Source organism: Euprymna scolopes, chromosome 39, assembly GCF_053919585.1.
Source record: "Euprymna scolopes isolate OS-2025 chromosome 39, ASM5391958v1, whole genome shotgun sequence".
NCBI lineage: Eukaryota > Metazoa > Mollusca > Cephalopoda > Sepiida > Sepiolidae > Euprymna > Euprymna scolopes.
The window spans coordinates 59177409-59190099 of NC_136520.1; the positions used below are offsets into that span (position 1 = coordinate 59177409).

The 12691-nt window shown below is 35.7% G+C and overlaps 1 protein-coding gene across 1 annotated transcript in view; it reads left to right on the plus strand.

The window, feature by feature from the left end:
- Nucleotides 1-282: 282 nt before the first annotated feature.
- LOC145263796 (tubulin gamma-1 chain) overlaps nt 283-12691 on the plus strand; it is a 41328-nt gene continuing 28919 nt past the window's right edge. Inside the window, exons 1-2 of the mRNA XM_080120858.1 lie at nt 283-988; nt 11547-11597. Of these exons, the coding sequence (XP_079976984.1) occupies nt 940-988; nt 11547-11597 (100 nt within the window). The 5' untranslated portion in view covers nt 283-939. The remainder of the gene's footprint in view (nt 989-11546; nt 11598-12691) is intronic.

Genomic DNA, 12691 nt, shown 5'->3' on the forward strand with positions numbered 1-12691 from the left:
AACCATAAAAAGGTAAACCCCGAACCAAGCTCCCTTTGGAGAAGGAAGGAGGTAATGCTTTGGATAAGACCTTCTAGAATATAACAGGACCATACTTCTCTCTGATCCAATCCGCTAATGGTGGGTTGATAAGTCGTAAAAAAAAAGGTATTATTATACAAACACCGTGACAGCGTTAGGGTTAGGGTTAGGGTTAATTCGCTGTCACGGTGTTTGTATAATAATACCAAAAACAGGTACACACCAAACCAATCATCCTCTACTGAAGGAGGAGGAAGACGAGGAGGAGGAGGATCCTCTACTGAAGGAGGATGAGGTAATGCTTAGGATGATGATGTCCTCTTAGGATAGAATAAAACCATACTTCACTAATTTCCACGGTGAGGCTCGCTTTTGTCCTCTACAAGAAGGTTTCATAAGACGTAATTACTCAAAACTACTCAAAAAATTCCTTCTCATGAAGGAGGGGTAACGTCTGGGATAATGGACCGGACCGAACCGTGATTCACTGCGTTCCAGGGCGAGCCTCTCTTTTTGGTGTCCGTCTGCTAAAAGGGTTTGAAACCATGACAACCTGATAAACTCAAAACTCCCCCCCCCCCTCAACTTCCTACCGAAGGAGGAGGTAATGCCTAGGATACTGGCTTCTTAAAACCTAATAGAACCATATTTCATTCCAATACGAGGGCGTGGTCCTCATTTGGCGTCTGAAATTAAAGAGTGTTTAATAAGTCGTAAAAATCAAGAGAACCTCAACCTAGAATCGCAGAATTTCAGAATAGCATACACATCGTATTCCGGAATAACCGGTGCATGCTGACACATGAACTCATGTGTTGCCGCCATTTTCGAAGGTACTTGGAAAAGGATAATTTTTTGTTTAAATTTTAATTAAAATAAGAAGAAAACACATTTCTGAATTAATGAAATTATATCATCATGCCTCGGGAAATGATTACACTCCAACTGGGCCAGTGTGGCAACCAGAGTAAGTTGATAATGTTCAGTTTTTTAACTTTTTTTTTAAATATCGTATGAAATGTTTACTTTTTCTCCAAGTCTTTGTAGAGTCTGAGAGACGCACTTCCTTTTTTATTTTTTGTCGTTGTTGAAGTTGAATAAAAATAAAATAAAATATTTTTCAATTTTCTCTCTTTTCATATTCAAAATATAATTACTCGACCTTTAATTTATTTCATATCAAAAGATCTCTTGACGTTTCTATTTATTTTACATTATTTTCATATTATTTAAAACGTTGGTTTTGTTTTAGTAATATATGTCACATTGGTACGAAAAAGTGGTAAAAAAAAAAAAAAAAAAATCGGTACTAGTGCACTTATTGATCCGTGCTGAAAGAATAACGTTATTATTTAAAAAGCCGTTCTTATCATGGGGAGGGTGTTTTGTACCTATTCTATACTTTAACCTTACAATTGAAAAAAAAAACAAAAACATCATAAAACTTTAATTAAACTTGGAAATACGATTAAAACAATAGCGCGGATCAGTAAGTGCCACTGCAGTGCACTGCACTAGCACCAAAAAATCAAATACATAACAAATAAATGTTGTCAAAGATAAGTTAAGTTCCTCTTCTACCTAGTTGGAGAAGATTTTAGTGTTTTATTCACTTCAAAATATTTATTCGGTTCAAAAAACAACTTGTGTTAACGTGAGAAAAAGAAAAAAAAATGACAGCGATTTGACTTATATCTTTGAACTCTCGGTAATGGGTTAAAAATTAAAAATAAAACAAAATACTGTTAGGAATTCGCCCAATAAATGTTACCATGAAATTTATTAAGTGGGGTTCTACCTGTATTTTTTTTTCTAAGTCATTATCGAGACTTCAAAGATGTAAGAGGCAAGTCATCTAGGTGTATCAGAATTTTTTTGGAATTTTTGACACAACACGAAACTGCGAATAAAATATATAAAAAAAAACTACTCGTAATTTCTCTTTTAAAAGTGGTTTGTTTATTTTCTTTATGGATTATACTTCCAAAATAAACAATTAAAGTTGTATAAAAAGTAATAGAAATATTATTTTTTTTATTAAAAAAAAAAAACTAATGAAATTAATTGAATTTTACGAGTTCAATATTTTTCAATTTTTAAAATTTAAAAATCTATCAAAATTTTTCTATTGCTTAAATTTTTACGATATTTTCAGGGTCAATGTGAAATTTTATACTCTTTCCAATAAACCGAATATAATATTTTAGACACATTTTTTTTAATTCACGCCCCACCCCCTATTTTAAAATGTCTATTAAAAAGTAATTAACTTACTCGCCAAAGTTTTATGTATCACAAATTGAAGATAAAAGATCAATAAATAATATATTCTAATTTAAAACAACAAAAAAAAAAGAATAGCTTTTTTGAAATTTACTTTATCATTATAGAGGAAATCGATCTCAGGCAAGCTGTCTCCTGGAACGATGGCGAGACTATAACAGCAGGAATAAAAATGGAGCCCTACCAGACCCAAAAGAAACACTTCCCCAGGGTTCAAACATTGGTAGAAAAAACTGGGTGACTCTAAATAGAGCCAGAGCCAAAGTAGGCAAAACAAAAGACAATCTCCACAAGTGGGACCCAGACACTTCACCTTTATGTCCATGTGGAGAGGTACAAACGATGCAGCTGCAGGCAGCACCACCTTAGGGAAAACTGCCGATTGGGTCCTCATTGCTCAAACCAAGACCTTAAGGAGGCAAACAGCACCGCCATGCATGCGATGGGTTAATTTCTATTGCGATAAGATATGATGATGACCTGTAAAGTCCGAAGTTTAAAACCTTTTTTTTTTTTTTTTTTTTTTTTTTTTTTAAATAAAACCTTGGTCCTTGCCCCTTTCATTGAAAAAAAAAATTAGGGTTTGAATTACATTTTTCGAGTAGTTATAAGCTTGGAAAGACAGAGGGTCGAATTATTCAATATTTTTCACAAAGTTTCTGACACACATGGCCAAAGTTTAAAAAAACAATGTCTTCAGATAAACTTTTTGATAAACTATGGTGCTTATTCAGATTCACACTTATGGTGGCAAGTAGGTACACGATAAAAGTTTTTTCATTTTTGTTTATCGCAATAAGTGGCAGCTGCCAATAGAGAGAAAATCATTTTTTACGATCTTTAGCGATTTTAGTTTTTTTTTACAAAGGAGTCACCACTTGAAGGCCACTCGAGAATAAGGATTAATGAGTGTATATTTATGTTGGACTTGAAGACAACCATGTTGTAGTCAGTTGGAAAGCAGGAAAATGGAACAGTTTCACAAGCGTGCAGTTCTAAGAAAAAAAGCTTTGTCCATGGAACCTACATTTAGGTTTGGGCACAAATAAAGAGTTGAGGGAAATTATTGATATTGGTGTCAGCTAGATGAGTGTTTTTCGTAAAAGTCAAGCCGGGGGGGGGCATAGATTGGAGCTCAGACGAGCACTTGCCATGAAAATAACGATAAAGCAGAGACAGATTCGTAACGTCTCTTCTTTGGGAAAGAGGGTGCAAGGAAGAGACTACAAAGTCTATTTTGAATTTGGTCATTAGGATAAGGTCTTTAGCAGCTCCTGCCCAGATGTAGCAACAATACTTCATCCTTGGACGTACCTGGCTCTTATATAGGTAGAGAATTGCATCAGCAGTGAGACATCTACTGACGCGGTACAACGTTGTATCCATTACAAGGCTAATTTTGATCTCAATAGTTCGAATTGAGGTGTTTACTGTTTCCCCTTATTTATTATTATTATTTATAAAGCACAGCGGATCAAAATATAATGTCTCGCTTTGCCTTTAAAATCTGAATTTCTTAGTTAAAAAATATTTGGTTTTTGGAATATGACATCTTTGTTCTGTGACGGGTACATTCATCATAAGGTTTTTTTTAAAAAGATTTTTCTGTAATTATGTTTTAAAAATAGATTTACAAGGTGCTTTCAGTAAGTTTCCAGACTTTTTTCATATTGACACTTTTATTGATAGTACACACATGAAACTCCAGTCCTCTTCAAAGTAATCTCCTCCGGCTGCCATGCACTTGTTGTACCATTCCAACAACTTCTGGAAGGCCCCACGGAAAAGTGCTACATCAGCATATTTTGATGACATTTTATTAATAAAACTTTTATTAAAAGCCTGGTTCCTGTGTTGCTTTTGCAACAACATTTTTTTGGACTATAGTTTGGTTTGCAAAGATCCAGTGCGACTGAGAAATGGAGCCAGAAGTCTTGATTTACAAGTCTGGGGAAAGGATGGCACCCTCTGATGGAAACGAGGAAGTCAGATTTTGAAAATCCCTGATGTATTGACGCGTCGGTGCATATTTTCTCTTTGCAAGAAACTTGTTGATCATTTCCCTATGTGTGAATGGCACAGGGTGGCAGTTGCATTCATCAAATGTCTTGCCAGTCAATGTGGCTTGGTTGTTCCACTGAAGACTTAACTGCAAAGAATTGCTTTTTAGAAGTATTATCCTCAACCTCCGCGTGTTAAGAACGGCTTTCGGAATAAATACTCCTAACCTCCCCATGTTAACGGCTTTCGGAATAAACACCCCAACCTCCTCATGTTAAGAACGTTTTTTTCGGAATAAACCTGAGAAGATTGGGATAATACCTCTAACAAGCAATTTACAGGTAAGTCTTTCACTGAAAGTTTCAGTGGGACAACCACACTCTTCAGCACATCCAGATACACTTTGGTGTTGACTTTCAAGCTGAGTTTGAAGATGTGAGGTGGCATGATGTGGCTCTCACTTGAACCCACCCCTGTGACCATAACCGTGGCTGGAAAATTCGTTTTCAACACCCTGAGCATGTTCCTGTTTGTGGCAACTCAGTGATGCATTTTGAAGGTGCTGGCAATGGTCCTGTTGTCATAACTTTGATCGGTAAAGGGCATGAGTTGTGCAGCGTGCAGCGGCGCATCTCCGATCTCACTCGCTGAAGATTGTGTCACTTTCAGACATGAGAGAAGGTTCTTATCACTCTTGGGATTCGTACACAACTGGCTAACTAGTAGATAGTCTGTAACAAAAAAAGAAAACTGGTTTTCCTCAAACGGAAATGGAATCATGTCATCTTTTCTAGAGTGACAATTTTATCATTCTACCCTGTAATAGTGGTTCCTTAAAAAAATATTGGTTTTCAAATATACTTTCAAACTTGTAGTAATAAATAACTTTCTAGCTGCCAGTTAAACAAAAGATTCTACTTTTTTAGACGATTATGTGTGAAAACTCTAAAAAAATTTTTTTTAACTTAGTAAAAAAAAAAAAAAGAAATGCGAACAAAAATAATTTAGAGTAATGGGGATCAGTTTTGCATATAAATTTAATGTATAATGATCCCCTATTTCTTGACCATTACTGCCTTTTAGAACAGTTAGTACTCTTTTTTTTTTCTTTTTTTTTTTTTTTTTCTTTTTTTATATTCAATTTTCACCCCAAACAAGGCACAGTGCCACTTTGAAGCAGGGGGCTACTATCAGGGACTTAATTTGCAGGGGCATTATGAAGGGAGATGAGTAGAAAGATGTTTGTTCACATTACACTTGAACTTCTGCATATCAGTACAGTTGGGAAAGCAGAATCCCGGAAGGGAGTTCCAAAGACCTGCAGTTCTGGGGAAGAAACTATTGGAGTAAAAGGCTTTCTTCCACCTAGGGATCTCTACTTTAAAGGGATGAGACTTACTAGCTTGTCGGGTTTGTCGGGGGTAGTTACGTCGAGGAGGTACAAGTGTTTGCAGTTTGTCAGAGCATTCACCATTAAAGTATTTGTAGAACAGGCAGAGGGATGCAACATCTCGTCAATGGGACAGAGGCTGAAGCCTAGATGACAGTTCAGGACCTATCAGGTTGGCGACCCTCTTTTGAACCTTGTCCAGGAGCGAGAGACAAGCAGCAGATGCACCAGCCCAGATGTGACAACAGTACTCCATACATGAGCGAATGGTGGCCTTATAGAGGTACAGATTACTTTCAGGCATAAGTAGTTTTCTAGCATGGTAGAGGGAGCCAACCTTCCTTGCAGCAGCCTTGGCAATGCTCTCAATGTATCTATTCCAGTTCATATTCCCTGTAAACGTTAGGCCGAGGAGTTTAAAAGAAGTACTTTCAGGCAATGTGTTCTTGGCCATTGCTATTGGTGGTAGAGAAGGTTTCTTGTAGTTATTGAAGGAAACAAGCTTAGTCTTAGCAGCATTGAATGTGACCATCCATTTTTGTCCCCATTCTACTACAGATTGGAGGTCATCCTCTAGTGTTTCTGCCATTTCCTTAGATATTTGTTCATTTGTTTTCCCCTCATATCTGTTATAGAGAGTGGTGTCATCGGCAAATATATCCATCTCCGATACAATTTTATCAGGGAGGTCATTTATGAATATCAGGAATAATAGAGGTCCAAGGATAGACCCCTGAGGTACTCCTGCATTTATGTCATATTGTTTAGATGTAAGACCGTCGAGGACAACTTTGATTTTTCTCTTACTTAAGAAGGATTTAATTACATTATGAATTCTTCCAGTGATTCCATATGATCTAATTTTCCTTAGAAGACCATTGTGCCATACCCTGTCAAAAGCCTTAGATATATCAAGGGCTACCGCTCTACCCTCCCCTGTTTTGTCCAATGAACGGTATATACGTTCAGAAACTACAGTTAAGATATCTGCTGTTGAACGGGCTTGCCTGAATCCATATTGTTTGTCAGTCAGGAGTTTAGCGGCTGTTAGGTGCTGGACTAGGGCTTCATTAACTAAGGACTCAAATATTTTGGCGAAAAGCGGGAGGAGGCTAATGGGGTAATAATTTAGTGGGTCAGTTCTTCCACCAGAATTCTTGAAGACTGGTACCACAGAAGCGATTTTCCAGCAGTCGGGAAAGCAAGATTCGTTAAGGCATTTATTGTAGTTTAAAGAGAACTGGAGCAACCTCTGCAGAGCATTTTTTTAATAGCACAGCCAGGATGAGATCTGGTCCACATGCTTTTGAGGTGTCTAGGTTTTTTATAATAGCATGTACCTGAGAAGGGGTGATTTTCAAATCGTCTAGTGTGGCGTCTGTTCGCAAAGGAAAATCAGGGAGGGAGTGGTGTACCGGGTCCAGTGTGGAGTTTGAGGCAAACCGACTGGCAAGCAGATTAGCCTTGTCAGTTGCCGTGCAAGCAACCTCATGATTGTTTGATAGTGGGGGAATAGTTGGCTGCCCATTATTTACTACGCTGTTGTAGATTTTCCAAAAATCCCGGGTTCCTAATTTCTGTGCTTCGATGCGTTTTCTGGTGGCTTCAGAGTAATCTATCTTAGCTGTCTCTATCACTCTCTTATCTTACAATTATTTCTAGCTTCTATATACTTCTGTTTATTTGAGCTGGACTTATGTCGGTTGAATCTGCAGAACGCATGCTGCCTTTGACAAATGGCAGCTGCACAAGCAGAAGTAAACCATTGGGGAGAGTGGGGCTTGCTATAGAATTTCTGTGCGTTGATATTATTTTTAATTTAAAAAATTAGTATATACATTTTTTAATTAAAAGTCAGGTTTAACTTTAGTAGGGTTTCCGATGGGTAGCTAATTTGTATAAGTCCTGAGATGAAAAATAGTTTTTGGTGGGTAGCTAATCTTTATAAATCCTGAACTGTAAAAGTTTGCAGATAAAGAGTAAGATTCTTTTTGTGTGGGAATTCTAAAATATCCAGTATGTTTTATTGAATGATTCTGGTTTCTGATTGGTTGTTAACGGAGCATGGTTCCATTTGATTGGTCAGTTTCTATAGTGTCTATAAATAGAACCTTCCAAGTTTCATTAATCATATCCTATTATTTCAGAATTTTTATGTGCTTAAACAAACTGTTTGTTTTTCAAATAATGGTGCTAGTGCACTTACGATTTTAAAAATAGCGCAGATCAGTATTTCCAAGTTTAATTAAAGTTTTATATGTTTTTTATTCAATTGTAAGGTACAGAATAGGTACAAAACACCCTCCCCTCCCCATGTTAAGAATGACTTTTTAAATAATAACGTTATTTCAGCACGGATCAATAAGTGCGCGAGTATTGAAATAATAATAAAAAAACACATTTTCAGATAATTAATTTCAATTTCTTAAATAAATTCATTATCCAAAAAAAATTTTTTTTAATTCATGTTTTTAACGACTATTTTCGTAGATGATGGGCGTTCCAAAAATAATGTCTCCTATTTTTTTATTCTACCTGAATGGATTAAAGAGGATTGCAAATTGCATTGTTATGATGACTGAACTTATGCATTCATGAAAGTTTCATCTCTGTTGCAGATATTGACAGTGTGAGACAAGAAAGCAACCTGTCATAGACATGCATCAGAAGAAGAGATGCGTCATTGAATTCCTCTATGCAGAAAACATTGAACTGATCAACATTCATCAGTGCCTGTTGAACATTTATGAAGCTGATGCAGTTGATGTCAGCACATTTAGGAGATGGGTTTGTCGATTTTAGAGTGACAGTAGAGATATGAGTCACAAAGTGCACTCTGGACTTTTACGACCAACTTATCTAAAGAGGCTGGCAAAAGTGCATTAAGAATGGGTGTGACTATTTAGAAAAATAAATTCTGGAGCATAAAAAGTTGCTCATGGTACCACTCCTGTCTTTGTAGTTCTTCGTTTTAGTTTTTTAGTTAAAAAATAGGAGTCCTTACCTTTGGAACAACTCTAGTATTTCAAAATATCCCAAATTGTTTTAATTTATTTCAAGATTGTAATTAAAACAAAGTGTTCATCTATATATATATAAAAGCGAAAATATATGTGTGTTTGTGTGTATGTTTGTGTGTCTGCTAAAAACTTTCGACAGACACAACAAAAATTCACAAACTTGGTCTCATATGAAAGCCCCCACCTTCCGGACGACAAATATCGAAAAATTGGCCCAAAGTGACGATCAGAAGTGCATCAACTGATCGATTTTCTGCAGGGGGGGGGGCCAAAAATGTGACATTTTAATGTTAAACATTACATATTTTTAAATCGATTTATAACTGCCCCAAAAAATATGGCTGCCAACTCTTATACATAAAGTATACACGCGGCCGTTTATTTTGGGTCAACTTGTATTTAAAACCCGCTGAGTCATGTCACGTGATCTTGACGTCAGCAACCTCTAATGGCGGTCGGAATTTACAATTTAAAAATGTTGTTATCGGTAAAAAAACAATTTAATTAAAGATAAACTATGAACTTCTACGCTATGGCAACATTACCAAAGTTATTACCACATTCAAAATGGTTAGATAGGATAGTTAAACGAAAAATAAAGCCAAGTCAAACATGTGAAGTAAAAAAAAAAATATGCTTACAAAAAATATTAACGATCGAAGTTTTTTTTTAAATAAAAACAGCCAGACCCCATTTTCCAGTCTTTAGAGTAAAGCAGACGAAGTGAGAGAGAGAGAGAGAGAGAGATGTCTAGACAGATTCGACAGGGGGGAGGGTCAACAACGCATGCGTCAGATGACGTCATGACCTGATTTACTTTAAATAGTTGATAAACCGAACAAACTTTATATACGCCGCTTTAGTGCAGATAGTTAAGGCCTTGGTTCATTATCTAAATATTTTGGGTTCGAATCGTGGTGTGAGATGCTTTTTTTTTTTTTTTTTTTCCGATTTTTTAAATTCAAATATTGAACCCTGTATTATTTAAGCCATTTTTCACGTTATTTTTTTTGTGTGTGTGTCCCCCTCCCCGCTTAATTAAAACGTTGTTTTCTGACTTCGCTTATAACAATGCTTACATCGTCGTCGTCGTAACGCTCGATGACTTTCAAACATCTTTCACTTCTGGCTGGCCGATTTTATTTTCAAACTTCGCCTCAGGGGTTTGGCTTCGATTCCCCCCCCCCCGGCTTATTTTATTTAACACCACACACCTCTACAAACACCTGGGCAACGCCAGGTACCCCTCGTTGGTCTATATATATAAAAGCGAAAATGTATGTATGTGTGTACGTTTGTGTGTCTGCTAAAAACTTTCGACAGACACAACAAAAATTCACAAACTTGGTATCATACTGAAGCTCCATCCTTCGCTCAAAAAATATCGAAAAATTGGCCAAAAACGTTCATTTTTTCACCCCGAAATTGACAATTTTCGATGAAGGGGGGTGTCAACAAAAATGGCCCTCTCGACCGGTTCTACGCATGCGCCAGATGACGTCATGACCTGATTTACTTTAAATAGTTGAAAAACTGAACAAATTTCATGTACGTTGCGTTAGGTCAGTTGATTAGCGCGTTGGTTCATTATCTAAACATTTTGGGTTCGAATCGTGGTGTGAGATGTCTTCTTTTTTAAATTTAAATATTGAAGCAGTGTTATTTAAGCCATTTTTCACGTAACGTTCATTTTTCTGTTTTTTTTTTTTTTTACTTCGCTTATCCACCCCCGACCACACACCTCAAAACACCCGGGTACCCACTGATTTTTTAAATTTTAATATCGAAACAGGCTTATTTAAGCCATTTTTCATGTGTTCGTTTTTCTGTTTTCATCGTTCGTTTGCTTTATGTTTTTTTGTGTTTTTTTTTCCCGCTTAAGTGTTAACGTTGTTTTCTTTTTTTACTTTGCTTATAACAAGCAAACTTGGTCATTGACATCGTCGTCACGCTCGACGACTTCCGAGCGCACACCTGTCAATCTGGTTCTTAAATAAATTCAAACATCTTTCAGTAACTCATTCTGGCTGGCCGATTTTATTCAAACTTCGCCTCAGGGCTTCGGGTTCGATCCTACCAACTTTTACCCCCACTCCCACCCTGGTTTTTTTTTTTTAGTTAACACCACACACACCTCCAAACACCCGGGCAACGCTGTGTACCCCCGCTAGTTTAAAATAAAAAAGAAGCAATTGTCTCCCCTTGTCCTGAATTGAACTCTTTAAAAATGATAACAGAAAAACCTAAAAATACAGAAGTGCCAGTTTTTTTTAATGAAACACCAAAAATGTCAATCTACATCAACTTTTTAAGAGGGTCGTAAAATTTGGCAATATGAGTGCTAGTCTAGCCACACCGAAGAGCTGTGAGTCAGTGAAATAGTCTGTCTGTGAATGGAAAGATGTAAGGCCCCCTTTTTGGGTAAAACACTTGCATTAAATTATATCATTTGACACTTACTCAGCATAATGCAAGGCTCTTTGTTTGTAAATAAACAAATGGAACATTTTAAGAGTGGCAGTCAATGTTTATGAGTGATTGGAGGTATGATTTATGAGTGTCAATCCTATAGCTTAGGGGTAGCACTGCCGACTAACAACTGAGTGGTTGTAGGCTTGATTTCTGGTTTGGGATTGGTGCTAATTTATCCGCACTCAAAAGCTGTGATACAGTATAAAACTCTGTGGTTGATGATAATCAAACAGAATTTTGATTGTCATTTCAGAAATTGTGAGAAAAAAAAATGTCCTAAAATTTATAAGATTTTCTTTTTTATTAGTTTTATTAATTTTAATTAAAAACTTTAAAAAAATATTTTTATTTTTTTGCAGTTGGAATGGAATTTTGGAAGCAATTATGTGCAGAACATGGCATCAGCCCAGGTATTTCATTTTTTTTTTGTTTGTTTCTTTAACAATAAAAAAAAGAGAGGGTGAAAAAAAACCAAATAGGTAATAAATACAAGGTACTAAGGACAAGATGATCTTACCTACCTAGAGATAAATTTTTTGTTTTAAATTATTTTTAAAGCATTTTTTAGTTCAATAGAAAAGTATGTTCAAGTCTGTTAGGTTAGAACAAGACAAATAATAGCTGCCATGAGGTGGCATATGAAACCTTGCTTATCACTAAAAATCCAAAATTTAAACAAAAAATACCAGCAGTAAAAATATAGTTTGGTTGAACATTACACTTTTGCATGATTAGTGACAGCTATTAGTTTTGTTGCTGTTTAATTTTCAAATTTGAGTGACAGCTATTATTTTTACATTTTTTGGTTCTAACTTAACTGACTTGAACATACATATTTATTGAACAAAAACACTAAAATAAATTAAAACAATTTTTTTTTTTTTTTTTTCAATCATTGTTTAACAACAAAACAAAGAGATACAATACTTTGTTTGTGATAAGCATAGTTATAGAGGACGGGATAGCCTGTTATTGTGGTTGGTGACCCCATCCTCTAATTGTTAAGTAGAAGATCAAAGTTATTTGTTGTTTGGCCTCCTATGCCAAGTAATGAAGACACAAAGTATGCCGATATATAATAAAAAACAAAGTAAATTTATTTACACCAGATACAAAATAAATGATAATAAGAGTTCAGTGACAGATTATAAGCAACGTTACTTGCATTTATAGTTTAATTTGTTATGATACCGAGCAAAAGGTTTGATTTTTAGGAAGAAAAGCTAGTATTAAAGATGGGGAGGGAGTGTCGGCGCTTTAAATTGAGTTATCTTCCCGTGTTATGTTAAAAAAAATTCCAAGATATTCACCTTCAAAGCGCTGTCATAAAAACGTGTTTTTTCCACTGTAACAAAAAGAACTACTTGATCAAATTAAGTTAAAAAAATTTTTTTTCAGAGATTGTCGGTTCAAAACAGATACATACGATATAACCTTTTTTTCGATATTTTCATTTTTAAATGTCTTGATTAACTTTACAAGTGCCATAATTGTAAAAACAAGA